This window comes from Ictidomys tridecemlineatus, chromosome 6 (genome assembly GCF_052094955.1).
Source record: "Ictidomys tridecemlineatus isolate mIctTri1 chromosome 6, mIctTri1.hap1, whole genome shotgun sequence".
Classification (NCBI taxonomy): domain Eukaryota; kingdom Metazoa; phylum Chordata; class Mammalia; order Rodentia; family Sciuridae; genus Ictidomys; species Ictidomys tridecemlineatus.
In genome coordinates, this window is record NC_135482.1 from 39,542,720 (window position 1) to 39,558,475 (window position 15,756).

Here is a 15,756-nt window from a genome sequence, read left to right on the forward strand (position 1 = left end):
TATTAACTGTTGAGTCTTTCAGTTCATAAACACAATACATATTTTCATTTACTCAGATCATCTTTGATTTCTTTCATCAGCATCTTTGATTTTCAGCATACAGTTATATTTTCGGTTGGTTAGATTTATGTTTCAATGTTTCAATAATTTTTTGAGACATTCTAACTCTTAATTTCTTAATCGTAGTTTCTACATTCTTATGGCAAATATGAAGAAAGTAGGTTTTTCTTAAAATAACTTACATCTTGTGACCTTGCTTATTATAAATAGGGATATTTTTATTTGTTCCTGTTTGTTCTAATTTCCTTTTCCTGACTTAACGCACTAGCTAGAATTTCCATCACTGTGTAGAATATGAGCAATAAGAGGGATGTCCTCGCCTTGTTCTTAATCTTGAAGGGAAAGCATTCAGTTTTTCAACATTAAGTATGATGACAGACTTGAGTTATATAAATAACAGTTCTTTATAAAACTGAAGAACTTCTCTTGAGTTTTTATCATAAATGGACATTCAACTATGAAATGTTTTTTTCTGCATTAATTAACATGGTCATGAACTTATTCTTTGTTAATAGAGTAGACTATTGACTAATTTTTTGAATACTGCATCAATCTTGCATCTCTGGAGGGAAAAACTCTCACTTGGTCATGGTAACTCCTTTTATATATTGCTTAATTCTATTTGCTAATATTTTGTTAAGAATTGTTAAGTCCACATTCATAAGGGATAATGATCTACATAGTTTTCTTTTCTGGACTGTCTTTATCTGACTTTGGGATCATGGTAACATTATTTTCCATTGTTACTTTCAATTGGCCTGTATCATTATATGTCAAATGAGTTTCTGTAAAAAGCATACAGTTGGAAAACAATTTATAATCCACATTGTCAACAGTGGTCTTCTACTTGTAAACTTAGATCATTTTATACTCAGCATAATTATTGATATGTCAAAGTATGCAATTTTGCCGGGTACAGTGGCACAAGCCTGTTATCCCAGCAGCTCAGGATGGTGAGACAGGAGGATCGTTGAGTTCAGCCTCAGCAATGGTGAAGTGCTAAGCAACTCAGTGAGACACTGTCTCTAAATTTAAAAAAATACAAAAGAGGGCTGGGGATGTGGTCAAGTGCCCCTGAGTTCAATCCTGAGTTGAATAAGTATGCAATTTTATTTTCTGTTTTGTTGTTTTCCCCATTGTTTGTTTGGTTTTTTTTTCCTTTCTTGCCTACCTGGGGTTACTATAACATATTTTAGAATTCTGTTTTAATTTATGTATAGTATTGTTGAACCACATCAAACTATTATAATTTTTGCTTCAATTCTTAAGCATAATTTAGAAGACACAAGAAGATTCTATGTACCCATAATTTTGCTTACCAGATTCTAACATTTTAAAGATTCCTTTTTTTTTATTATTTCCTTTCTATTTAAAAAACTTTGTTTGCCAATCTTTCAGGGTACTTGCTGGTGTTAAGTTCTCTTTAGTTTTGAAAATGTTTTGATTTCCCCTTTATTCCTAAATGATACTTTCACCAGACACAGGATTTTGAATTAAATTTTCTTTCAACATTTGAAAACTGTACAAGCTGCTTGTGGCATTTATGGTTTCTGACTTTCAAAAAATCTGTCATTTGAATTATTTTTCCCTTATTGGTAAGAGGATTTTAAGGTTTTCTTTTTGTTTCTCTAGTTTCCAGAAGTTAGACTATGATGTATTTAGTGAGGATTTCTTGAAAGTTTGGTCAACGTCTAAATCTGTAAATTTGTTTTTGACAAATTTGGGGATTTTTCGTCATTTTATCTTTATTTTTTCAGCCTCATCCTCTTTCTCCTTTTTACTAGGACTCTAATCATAACATGTGGGATCATATTCAGGCCCCTGAGGTTTTGTTCCTCTCCTCTCCCCCTCCAATTTCCTTTCACTATTCAAAATGGGTAAATTTTATTGTTCTATTTTCAAGATCATTGAATTTCTCCTTTGTCCTCTCTATTCTATTGTTAATCCTATACATTGAGGGTTTTTTGTTGTTGTTGTTGTTATTTTGGTTCCTGTAATTTTCAATTTTCCAATGGATTCTTCTTTATATTCTACATTCTATTTCTTTGCTATTTATTTGTTTCACAATCATGTTCATAATTATTTGTTTATGTTTATAACAATCATGATCATAATTACTTATTGAAATCTTTATGATGGCTGCTTTAGAATCTTTTGTCAGACAATTTCAACCTCCATCATCATAGTGTTGGCAATTATTTCATGCGGTTTCAAATCTTCCTAGTTCTTGGTATGACAAGAAAATTTCAATTGAAACCTGGATATTTTGGGTACTTTGCAATTAGGGATCTTACTGAACTTTCTCTTTCTGATGGATTCTTCTGAAACAGTTTCAAAGAGATAGTAGGGAGGAATCTCTTCTCTTCAGGTGGGATAGAAGTCCAGGACCCCTACTTTAGCTTACACTGCCACCTGAGGAGAAGGTTCCTCATTAATGCTGGGCAAGGGCTAGAAGTTCCACCCTTCAGTATACCTCTACTAATATCTCTCTGGCTGGAAGAGGTAGGATTGCTGGGGGTAGAGATAGGACTTCATTAACAGCCAATGACAATAAAAGTCCCACCTTACGAGAAAAGGTGGGGCATTTCATTACAACCTGGTAAGTGTAGAAATCTAGGCTAAGCAGTGGGACTTTGACGCTCTGAGGCAAAGTAGAGCCACATGTTTTTCTGTAGTGTTTGGCTATGGGACAGCAGTTATTTTTTAGAAGATTTCTGTCTCTCTGAGGTGCCTCTTTTTTGGCTCTCTGACTAGAGTGTGCTTTTGTTCTGGCTATTTTTGTCTGCATACATTTGGATAGTATTGAGTGGCCAGCTTTGCCAGCCCCTAGTCTAGGGTATATGGGTCAAAATAGAAAACCCATAGAATTCACCACCATGTCCTTCTTCAGGTCCTGAATCCCAAGACACTCAGCCTTTGTTCTCTCCATCTTCAAGAATCTTATTACACTTGTTTTGTATATAATGTTCAGGGATTTTAGTAGTATTTAACAGGAGTATGTATTCAATCTTCCAAGATTTATTTTTACATAATCAATAAACATTTCTAAAAGGATATGTGAAATTTAACTAACAATGGGATCATATATTTTTAAATGTTGAGAGTACTAATTTAAAGATTTTCCTCTAACCTGTTAAGCAGTTCATGATTACCTATAAATCTGTTTAAAATCCTAAAAGCTTTTAAAATCATTTTCTAAAATCAAGATTCTTTCCATGTCTATTTATTAGCACTGTCCTAAAATATCCACCCCTTCCACTTCTTGCTTCAAAGGATGATTTTTCTAATAATATTGAGTCCTAAGTGTCACTATTTTCTTATTTAGTTTTTCACCTCCATGGTTAGTTCTAAATATAGAACATACTTTCACAGGCTAGCAAAAAAAATCATGTTCATGATTTAAATTTTTCTAATATGAAATGTAAAGAAAATGAAGACTCTACTTAACTACTGATGTTTAATCTCACATATCAGAGATTTCAATCATCATATATTTTTAACTAGTAACTTCTTGGGGGTTGGGGGTAGTGCTGGGGAATCTAACCCTGGCTCCACACATGCCAGGCAAGCATTCTATCACAGAGCTATGCTCCACCCTCAGTAATCTTTTAAACAAAACTTAGCATATTTAAAGTCCTTAATGGAAAGAAAAACAGGAAAGAAATTCAACTTCGAACTGTTCACAATAACATACAAATGTTAAAAATTCTGCTAAATTTTTAAGAGGTTCTCTTTTTAAAAAGAAATAATTGCCAAACTCATAAACCTCATAGTTTCTTAATGCTATAATAAGTAACTTTGCAAATTGTTAAACATCTAGTATTTAAATGTGATTTTCATCTGACTGTTAAAATAAGACTTCAAAAAATTTAAAATCAACAACAAAAAAAGTTAAGATTACAATATTTACAGAATAATTTAAGATATTTTTATTACTAGCAAAATTATCATGAGACATTAGCTATTTTTCTCTATTGAGCAAAATGGCTCCAAGTTTAGAAGACAAAGCAACATCAAAATAAATAAATAAATCACTTTCTGTACCATATTTAATAATTAACTGGAAACAATAACATGATGTGGAAAATGTTCATTATTTTTAGCTATGAAGTTTGAAAAGAGTTCAAAAACTATAAATCTAATTCTTCTGATGTTTATGTAATAAACTAGTGAACTTTTCAGCTCATCAAGGAGTCTGAATTCCTGTTAAGTAATTGAGACACTGCTTTCCCTTTATTCAAAACTTATCTTTCCATCTTGATAACATATCAATGTTAAATTTAAACAATTACTATCACCACTAGAATAGCCTGAGTAAGACATACATAAAGACAGTACTCAAAACTTAATATCACTCAAGTTGTGATTATTGCTAAGTTAGAAGATACACTGTAAATTATTTAAGTATACTAAAAAAAAATTGTCAGTCAACCAATTTCCTCTTTTTGGAGGAACACACAAAAAAATTTAAATCTAGACCCCCCCCCCCTTTGGGGGAAATTAAAGGTATATGGAAGATCTAAAAATGGACTTTCCATGGAGTAGTCAAGAACATAAGTTTTCTCTCTACAGAAGTTACAACATATCACAAAAGAATGAAAATTTCAAATTAATTACAGCTACAGTTGTTTTTAAAAATATACATATTACGACTATGATGTTTCATGATTTATTACTATACTAACAAATGAACATAAGGCTAGTTGAATCAATAAGCTAAAAATTATGTTAGTAGCCTATGGAAATTTAAGCAATTTCGTATCCTATCCTTCTTAATTATCAGGAAACCAACACTGACATAAACCAAGTAAGCAGAGCTCTAAGAAACTTTGCTATTTATCTTCACTTTATCCTAGTTAAAGCAATATTGTAAAAATTGCTCTGGGAAAGTCAAAATTAAAGTCTGAATATTCATGCTAAGTAAGTGTGGCCACGAATCTTACTTAAAAGATTATAGAATAAAACTCTTTAGTCATGAGTTTACCTTGTCAGCTTTTAGCTTTCTAAGGAAAGATGGATTGTCATATCCTTTTGCTTGCCTTGCCTCTTGCAAATGGTTGATCATCCACACGTTTTTCCTCTGTTTTGCCAGATCAAGTGCTGATTCACCCTGATAATATAAGAATTTTATATTTAAAATAAAAGAAAAAGCAGAATACTTTAGTTAATAACTAAATTTCCACAAAAATAAATCAACTATATTATTAATTCATTTATATCATTTTGCTATCAATTAAAGTCAAAATTATGTATATAAACCATTACATATTTGTTAACAATTTTCCAGAGTACAATAAAAAATGTGTTGTCTCATCTTATTCTATAGATTCTATTTTTGCTTGCATTTTGACATATTAGAGAGCAAATCAAAAAGTAGGTATTTTAGTACCTGCTGGATCAGAGGCTATCACTTAATTTATCAGTTATTTCATATTCTGTATAGATTAGTAATACTTATTGATATAAAACGTTCTGCTACATACAGTACCAAGTTGCCAGAAATCTCAGTAAAATTTGGTAAAAGTCAAAGGAAGAGAATAGGGAAGAAAAAGAAATGTCAAGTTCTATTCTGCTACTATTGTACTGGCATTCTTGACCTATCTTAAATTCATTCACCCAACTAGAAATTTCCAAAGAGAATAGAAGTGATAAAAATAGTGTAGTACAAGGTATAAACTAGCAGGTTTAATGCTAAGAAAAAGAATGCCAGGGAGTACAAGCAAGTATAACTAAAATGCACTAAACAAGCTAAGAAATAAACATTCCCAATTCTATAGGTTTCTTTTTGCTTTTACTAATTTAAAATTGAATTTCTACTTTGGCAAAATCGATACCTACATTTCCACTTTATTTAATGTCCTCCTTTATTTTTCTACTATGTCAAATAGAAAACGGAAATGAAAATTGTTTGTCAAAATTTGATGAATGTATAGACAGATATTCAAATTACTTCAGAAAAATATAAAAAAAAATTTCAAAATACCATGTGAAAAAGAATAAAGGAATAAGAAGCCTTAGGGTACCTTACTCATGAAAGATGATTACTTATCAAGTTTGAAATGTGATTAAAAAAAACAACACTAAAATTAAAAATAAACAAAAAAATAAAATATACCACTACCACCAACAGCAACAACTATTACAAAACAACAATAACAACAAAAAGCCCAACCAATCTTTTAATATCAAAATCAATGGTATTTAATAAGGAATGGGCTAATCTAGGTGTCTCTTCCACAAATAGGGATATTTATTTTAAATATCTCCTTGCTTATTCCAGAATTCCATCACCTAAGTTGTCAGAACCAGCTAATTAATCCAAACTATAAATATTACCTGAATAATAGCAATCCCTTGGGTAACAACTCCCAGAGAATATCCTGCAGTTGCCTCGGTCCAGCTGAGCATCCCTTCCACTAGAGGGCCATGTGACACCTAAGGATTGCCTAGACAAAAAGATTGAGGGAGCTTTAAAAAAATCTTTCAACTCCTCTAGTCATCTGACTGTTTTTGTATAGTTATTTTATTCAGCTGGCAAAATAAACAAGCAATTAATTTAAAGGATCATACTAAAACCAGGCAGGGTTCTGAATCAAGTCTATATTTTGATCACTCCATGTCTCAGCCAAAATAATAAAATAATACTAACAATAGTGACCTCAGCAAGAATTCACATGGAGTATTTATAGACTATGTAACTGCTAAGAAATTCTTTAAGGGTTTTGGTCAGATAAACGTTATGTCTAAGGTGGAAGATCACTCAGTTTTGCCTTAAATGAGAATGAATTTTACTGTAAAAACTAAGGAAAAATTCATTAGAGACCATCTAGGTCAGGCGTTCAAGAGGTAATGAACAACTATTTTCTGAAAAGTGTCTTACCTCTTTTCAAGAACCAAGAAATCTTTCAAATATATTAATTAATTATGAGAGTTCAGTAATTTTACATTCCATAAAGCTAAAATTATTCTTTGATAATTTTAGAAGAGATCATAAATGCTTGCGCAGCACTCAGTGATTAATTTTTCTCCCCAAACTCAATTCATCTAAATTAACCTACTTAACCAAAAACATACACTAGGGGATAAAATATTATCTTTAAAAATTTCACAAATGAGATACTACCATAAAAAAAGAGTTATGGCATAGGCCATAATTTTTTGTTTTGTTTTGTTTTTTATTCTTCTTACACCAAATCACCCCACATACACATACACACACTGTTGCTACTTAAATGGAAAGGTTTAACCTTATTCTATGTAACTATTATCTATAGCTGGAGTTCTTAAATTCAAGGAGTCACATCTGATGAAAGCCAATGATTCTTTCCCCATAAAATACTGATTCACTTTAACTTTTTCTAACAATTTTAGGAAGTCCATTGGTGGACCCCAAAATGAGACCCTCTAATAGAGTATACAGCTATTCCTGATCCTTCCAAGGATCAAAAAACTGCCTGTCATTTAATATCAATTGTTTTCAAAGTTAAGTTCTATCTTATACTGATAGAAGAATAATTTTTATGTTAAAAGAAGTAAATTCCTTACTCAACTTATTTACAAGAGCAAATCTTTAGGCAGATTTCTAAGAAACTTAAGGTTAATCTTACTAGGAAAATGATGATTTTAGAAGAAATAGGATCAACTAGCAGTTATTACACAAAGTATACTTTTTCACTTTCTTTGAAGAATAACTTTTAGAGTTAAATCCAGATTTGTAGGCTACATCCTACTGTTGCAATTCATTTTTATCAATAAGATTCTCTTTCATAAGACTTTTAAAATGAAAAAAAAGTACTGGTATAAACTTTGTCAAATTTCTAGACAAAGGAAAAAAATTTTTTAAATTTTTTCCCTTTCAAAATTTGTAGCAATCTATATTCAATTAGTTAAATACAGTCCACATCACTGCAAACTGAATATAATCCAAACAGAACTAATTCCTATTAACTTCACTGCCAAAAAAGTATTTCCTCTTCAATCTACACAACCTCAACATGTATCACAAGACAATTAAAAGAAAACCTAAGTGACTGATAATATTTTATTTCATTCCCTTATGTAATATACCTTTTCATTTCTGCTCTAAAATATTATCTCCAACTCCATTCATTTCTTTCCATCCCTACTCCTCAGATGGTATGCTAAGCTAACATCAGTTACTTTCCTGATTCACTACAATGGCTAACTGATCTCTATCCTTTCCATTCTTTTAATTCTTCAATGCATTCTTCCCCAATCAAAGTAAAATTTTAAAGATATTTAAAACAAAAAGCACATCCCACAGGCAGTCTACATAAATCATTCTAACTGCCCCCCAAGACTTGAAGATTATCATCATGGCACTGCACAATCTGACACCTGCTTCCCAAGAGACTTCAGTTCCTTGTTAACAGGCCAAACTGTCTTTATTTCTACACCTCAAACACAGCAACCTCATCCTGCATGCTTGCAGGGTCCTCTACAAGGAAGTTTTTCCCCACATCTCTGCACAACTCTTTCTTATCATGCGATTCTCAAAGTACACGTCATCTTCTCAGAAGTATTTTCAAGTCACAACTGATGTGGCCCTCTCAGTACTATCATTCAATTACATTTGTGTTTTTAAAAATTTACTTATTGTCTATTTCTGCATTAAAACATAAGTTCTGAACCGGGGTTGTGGCTCAGCAATAGAGCACTCGCCTAGCATGTGTGGGACACTAGGTTCGATCCTCAGCACCACATAAAAATAAAATAAAGGTATTGTATCTACCTGTAACTAAAAAATAAATATTAAAAAAAAAGAAAAAAAAACTATAAGTTCTAAGAAAACAGGATTGGGCTGGGGTTGTGGCTCAGCGGTAGTGCTTGCCTAGCATGCGTGAGGCACTAGGTTTGCTCCCCAGTATCACATCAAAAATATTAAATAGAGGTATTGTGTCCATCTACAACTAAAAGAAAAAAAAAAAGAAAAAGGAAAAGAGGGATCATATCTATCTTAAAAACTGTGCCTACCTATAACTGAACAAACAAATATTTGTAAGTGAATGAAAAATGGTTTTATTAAAAGGTGGTAACTACACTTATGCATAACAGGAATGTCAGATCCCAGAAGAAAAGGCATTTGATACTTATTTCATCCTTTTAATTACATAAAAAGTGGAGTTTAAAACAAAAATCTACTTTCTTATCCCACATTCTTTCTTTTTTTTTTTGGTACCTTATGATTGTACATAATGGAGGGTTTTGTTGATACATATTTATACATGCACACAATCTAATTAAAAGTCTACTTTTTAAGCAAAGTGGATAAAAAGACAATTTTTTTTTTGCTAAAAGTATATATGTTGCTTTGAGCAAATGGAATTCCTCCCTAAACTTTATTTTTTATTCTTTTTAGAAATAATGTCACCTAGAAGCCACTAGACAATTACATTTAAAATAACCTTGTAAAATAGCCAACTTTGAACGTATGTCAAATAAAACTAAAACACTAATAAAAAAGAATTTGTGCAGGAAAAAATTACATGAATAAAATGCCCACATAATAATTAGGCATAATAATTAGCTCCGTTATTTGTCACTAGACTCTACAAAGTATTCACAAGAATTGCACTACCAGCCAAGGAAACTACATTTCATTTTATCTGATCCTGGTATCAAATAGCTAATGTGCCTGAACTTAAAGGACAATAAAAAGAAAAGGTACAAAAGTACTTAAAATAATTTCTCTACTGTTACCATTACTTCTCTGTTGAAATTCATTATATAATATTTCTTTTATTAAGATTAAACATTTATGCAATGGTTAATGGGAATCACAACTTTCCATTATTTATTTGAAGATATGTTAAATTATAAACAATTCCTCAAACACTTAAAAGATCACGATTGAAGAGGTTTCCTAAAATTTTATATAAATAGAAAAAAAATAAAGCTCAAAAATAAATTACTGGTTTCAAATTCTACAACTGTGTCATTTTACAATTATAATTCTTTAGTATCACCATAATTTCAATATACTGTTATGTATTCAACATACTATGGTTATTGGCAGAAGGTATGCAGTCTCTTACTATCTGCCATTCTGAAACAGTTCAGTTTCTTCAAGAAGATAATACTAAATAAATTGAAATGTTTTTCCCTAGTGCACGATCATTTTAGTAATGTCTGTCTAGTAGCAAAGACAAGTAATATTAGAAAGCAATTCAGATAGTAAAATATGAGGAAACCTCACTAAATTTTTCTTATAGGAATATTAATGAGACTTAGTCAAACTTCTTCCTTATCCTTTTGGCCTAGGGTCAGCCTAATTTACTAGTTCCAGTGCCATGAACTTTTTAAAGGATACTATTTAAAACTTTTTGGCAAAGCAAAAATCTCTCTATAATTTCTGAAGTGACAGAAAGGATCCTGGAAGAATCATTTTGAATGCCAGCTTAGGTAAAATTCAAGACTACGCAAATCTTCATTTGTTCAGCCAATACTAAAAGTGCACATCGTGTCTCAGGCACTATGGTATGCTAATTTTCCTCTTGCCCTGTTTAGTGGCAGATAATGAACTTTTCTGATAACTTTGGGTAGGGACAAGAAAATTTGAAAGTTTTAAAAAATAAAAAAAGAAATATGTGATTCTATCATTTCTTATTTTTCATTATTTATTTTTAACTAAAATTAATATTTGTAACTAGACTCATTTCTGAAAATTGGTTATAATCTTAAATAAATCATAATGAAAAACCAGTCTAAGCTATTTTATCATAGTAGTTTAACCTTCTCTTCTTAAAGTAACCAAATCTAGAAAAAAAATTACACATTGGAACATAAAGAAATGCCCTGATCCAGCAAGAGATACCTACTTTTTGATTGGCCATTTCAGGTTAGTATGTGGCCTGAACTACCTTCATACTTAATTAGCACATATGCTTTAGACATTTATGAAACATGACTCAGAAAATACTATGACTTATAGCCAAAATTAAAGAACATTTGTCAAAGGGCACAGTTATTTCTGACACTCATTTCACAAGAAGACCCTGTTCCTTAAAGATATAGTGGATCCTGAAGCTTCAGAAATGAGAAGCATCAACCAAAATTTGAGACTACCAATAGAATTCTCTTGAATATATTCATAAAATGTATACAAATCTCTAAATGTAAATGTTAACAGTGCTTGGCGCTTAACTAATTTTATTATACTTTTCCTGGGTTAGTTCACCATTTAGGGTGGGGAGGAGGTTCTCCTATAAATATCATAAAGGTATTTATCAAGTTTAGCAGTCTTGACCTTTAAAAAAAATAAGACAATTAAATGAAAAATTCAAAGAATTACTAAAATTTAGTATGAATAATATGGTCTAACTACATACAAACTTATCTTCTTTGTAATGATCTAAAAGAATCTAGAAAACTATTCCCTTTCATCTACAAAAATACAAACAATGTAATTTCCAAAAACCAGCATAAATTCACTCACTAATAAAAAGACCACCAAACTATTAAAATTATTTCAATATCAAAAGATGATAGTAAATGATCCAAGTTTTCAAAACAAATTATTGCATGGAAGCAATGGGTTCAACTAAATAAGAAGTTTCTTCCAATTTTCACAGTCTATGAAAAATTTTTTTATTGAGGAATTCATATATTAAGAGCCACATTTTATACAGCATAATAAACAAAAGATAATTTTACCTTGATGTTCTGGGCATCAACATTAGCTCCAGCTTCCAGAAGAAGACTAATGACTGTAGTATTCCCTGCTAGTACTGCCCAGTGCAGGGCAGTGTTTTTGTGATACTTGTCACCAAGGTTAACTGAAACATTGAATGTTAAAAGCAATCTAGTTGGATCCACACTGAAAAGGAAAAAAAAAAAAAAACAACAACAACAACCCTAATTTCAATTATCGAAATCATTACAGATACTAAACTGACTGTGGTTGCATTGGCATTCCATCTTGGAACACTTCTAATCTACTCAACAACTTTATATCAATAATGAGACCATAGTCTAGTATGATGTATTACGCATGTGCAACCCATATAAAGTAATATAGTTCCAAGAGATAGCACAGCATACTTGGTCCTAACATCTTCTATTTTAATGTAGGAACTGATATCATTAACTCCTATGTAATTAAAAAATTTAATTTTTTAAAAGTTCAATCTGGACTTTTCCAAAAATGATTTAAAACATCTTACAAATTAATACATAAACTTGCCAATGTAAATCATATGAAAAATTAATTACTTTTCAAAGAAGATAATCTGTCAATTCTTATAAATTGTTAAAAGGAGGAATAGATTAAGAAAATACAATTACTGAGGTAGAGGTAAACATAGACATCAAAATATCCAAAGAGGTAATTTATGTTATATACTATGTCACATAAAATTTGTAAACATTAGTAATATAACATTTATTGCTTTTTCTCATTACTTGCTTCACAATGTATTATCCTAAAAATGATCTGAATATGTACAATGGTTACATACCTATGTGTTCTATAAGCTGCCCACATTAAAGGTGTCATTCCATTCTGATCCATCATATCTACATCCTAAAAGAATAAAGTAAAACAGTAAAAATTTTATAAGTTTCTAATCAAAATTACTTGGAAAAAGCTAACTGACACATTGTGGAAGCCAATACATTACTACTCAATCAAGGATGGCTTATAAAACTTTCAAAATCTTTTATTATCTTTAAAATAAAAATAAGTATTGCTACTAATACTTTCATTGATCAGCATGTTATCCTTTCACAGTTTTCCCTTTTAAGATGCCATGTGTTGTATTTAAGAATCTTTACCTATTCTGCCTTTCAGCCACAAAGGACAGATAAAGTGATTCAAATCTCTGAAAAACTTGTTTATGCTAATGTATTATAGGAAGGAAAAACAACCCTATTTAGCCCTAAGTATTTCAAAACAGAATAAAAGATGTAATTTTTTAATAAACTCAAATGTTTATTTTTTTGTTATGTTATAGATGTACATTTTTAGAGTTAAATAAATCTGCAAAGCTTGTGAGGAAAAAGTGATAAAGCAATCCTCTACCTTACTTTCCACCACTTTCAGCTTTTTAAATTTCATATCTTCAAAATAGACTCTCTAATTACTACATCTTGATTTTTCAGCTTTAGGCATTATCTTCTGGGACTCTTCAGTATAAAAAACAAGAACTTTCCTCCTTCTGCTTTATCACAAAAACACATCTTTTATATTGTTTTTTTATCAAGATATCTACTGTGACTTATGTTATTCACGTTTTCACTACTTTTATCATAAATATGTATTATCTCCCTGGCCAAACAACGTAGTAAACTATAATTATTTTCCCTCTTCTGCTTAACTTTTATTTTTTTCCTGGAACTGTCTTCTTCTCCCTTTTGCTTAGTTTTTGGCAAATCTGAAATAAAACTACCACCTCCTAAATAAAAATTCTACCTTAACTCTAAATCTCCTTTGAAGACATTCTGATGTATCAGGGAGTGTATCAGTTTCACTGCTCTGAAATCCACCCCCCCCCAAAAAAAATTCACCTCTCTGATCCACCCCAATCTGGTCTGATTATCCTCTCTATACCTGAGGCATCTGTCTCTCAATCAGAATAGGAATCTCTAAGAATCAACATTTAATCTATCTTTATGTTCTCGGTACCTAACAGAGTAAATGATCAAAATGTTAAGTGAAAAGACATATTCATTGACTCTTCTGGGCTTGAGAAAGGGATAGGCTTTAGAATAAGATAAACATGGTTTAAAATTCCTAGCTGTACCATTATTTAATCACTTTTATACTAAAGGGTGGAGTGGGGATCAAGCCTCTAAACTTCAGCTTCTTCATTTAAAAAAAAAAAAAAAGTGACCTCAAAAAACGATTTCATAAGACCCTTAAGTAGAATTTAATGATTAAATACAGTAATGTGAATACTAAGTCCCATAGTCTGGAATGTAACATATTCAGTAAATATTAAGTTTTTCTGCTTCCTTTCCTCATCTCCCATTTCCAGGTTATATCAAATAAACACTTCTAATCCAAGTTGTCTTCCTTAATTTACCAATCAGTGAGAAGAGGACAGTTAGAAAAGTATCCTATAAAACACTGCATATCTCCATGTAGCAATTCTCTGTGAGCCACTGTTACTGATGGGACCATGTCTCAAATGTTAATATTATCCAAGTGAACTGAAGAAGAAAAAATAGCTAAGAATTACTACATTAGAGAACTAGAATACATCCTTATTGGCAATAGTTAGTCCCTCACCACATATACTATAATACAGTGTTTTGCCTTATCCATCATATGCCAAGAATCAAACCCAGGGCCTCATATATGCCAGACAATCTATCTAAACACTGAACTATATTCCCAGCCCTTAAACATGTGACTTCTTATGCTTAAATTTCTTAGTAGTAACAAGTCTTTTCATATCCTTTTTAAAAAGTGATAGTATCAAAAATACAGAAAAAAAATTTTTAGAGAATATAACTATGTCACAGCTCAAAAAAAAAGAAAAAGAAAAAATGAAATTCAATCTTTTCTCTCTTTGGGTTGGAATTTTTAATTTGGTACTTCTTTTTCAAGTTTAGTCTGGACACATGTGTATTCTCTATTAGGAAGATGGAAGAAATAACAATCTCTGAACAAAAGCTTATAGAAATCCTATGATCAAAAAGGCTCCAAAAACTAGTATTTTTCCCCTCTTTCTCATAAGTATCATCCAAAAGAACTGACAGTAAGCACTGAATATATTTAACAGATTACCAAAACAATTATAAAGAATAGAATGGCAAACTGAATGGAAATGTTATTTATCCTAACAATGTAAAGTTGGTTACAAAAAAATGGAGAAAAAATGAAAAAAAAAAACTGAAGAGAGTATGCTGAAAGCCTCGTCTGTAACAGCTAAGACTTAAAAGAGTATTATCTAAATCAAAGTAATAGAAATACAGTTTTATATTTTTCACAACAAAGTTAACACTAAGAAAAATAATATTATTGACCTAGAGCAGTGAAAGAGAAGGGAAAGAAGAAATAAAAATACATTAATTTTGTTTCTCATAAATGGGAACTGATAATATTTGGGCAACCATCTGACTGAACAGAGGTAGTGGGGGGAGTGACTAAGTAAGGAAAGGCCACCACACAGCAGCAGTAGGAACAGCAAGCACAAAGATCCTCAGACAACAGCAAGTCTGAGTTGCTCAAGGAATACCAAGAATGGTATAGCTGAAGCAGAACAAGAAATAAGAGATGACAGAAGAAAACTCAAAAGATGGCTCTGTAAGGCAGAGAACTTTGGACTATATTCAAAGTATAATGCAAACATACATTGAAGGGTGTTTTCTGTAATTATTTAGCGCACATACACAGAAAAAAAATCTTTTACGTGCTAAACTGTTGAAGTAACCTCAGTCTAGGGTAGGCAAGGGAAGAAATGGGATTTAATTTTCTAAGCCAGACTCTTGTATTTTATTTAACTATTTTATAATAAGCATGTGTAATTTTTGTACACAGAAAATACTGCTCATAGGAAAAAACTAATCATTTGTCAGACACTTATCACAACCATCATGCATTTTTCATACAAAAAATACTATGAGGACTGGGGCTGTGTTTCAGCAGTAGAGCACTTGTCTCACATGTGTAAGGCCCTGGGTTCAATCCTCAGCACTACATAAAAATGAATAAAATAAATGAATGTGTCCATC

The 15,756-nt window shown here is 31.2% G+C and overlaps 1 protein-coding gene across 4 annotated transcripts in view; it reads right to left on the reverse strand.

The window, feature by feature from the left end:
• Nucleotides 1-15,756, reverse strand: part of Zdhhc17 (zDHHC palmitoyltransferase 17) — a 92,450-nt gene that overhangs the window by 27,831 nt on the left and 48,863 nt on the right. For 3 of the 4 annotated variants that reach the window (XM_078053109.1, XM_078053111.1, XM_078053110.1), the window contains 3 exons: nt 12,537-12,601; nt 11,734-11,896; nt 5,045-5,170 (listed from right to left, as the gene is read on the reverse strand). In XM_078053109.1, coding sequence (XP_077909235.1) covers nt 5,045-5,170; nt 11,734-11,896; nt 12,537-12,601 — 354 coding nt within the window. Of the gene's footprint in view, nt 1-5,044; nt 5,171-6,396; nt 6,507-11,733; nt 11,897-12,536; nt 12,602-15,756 lie in introns of those variants that run through there. The other variant, XM_078053112.1, reaches the window with a different exon arrangement.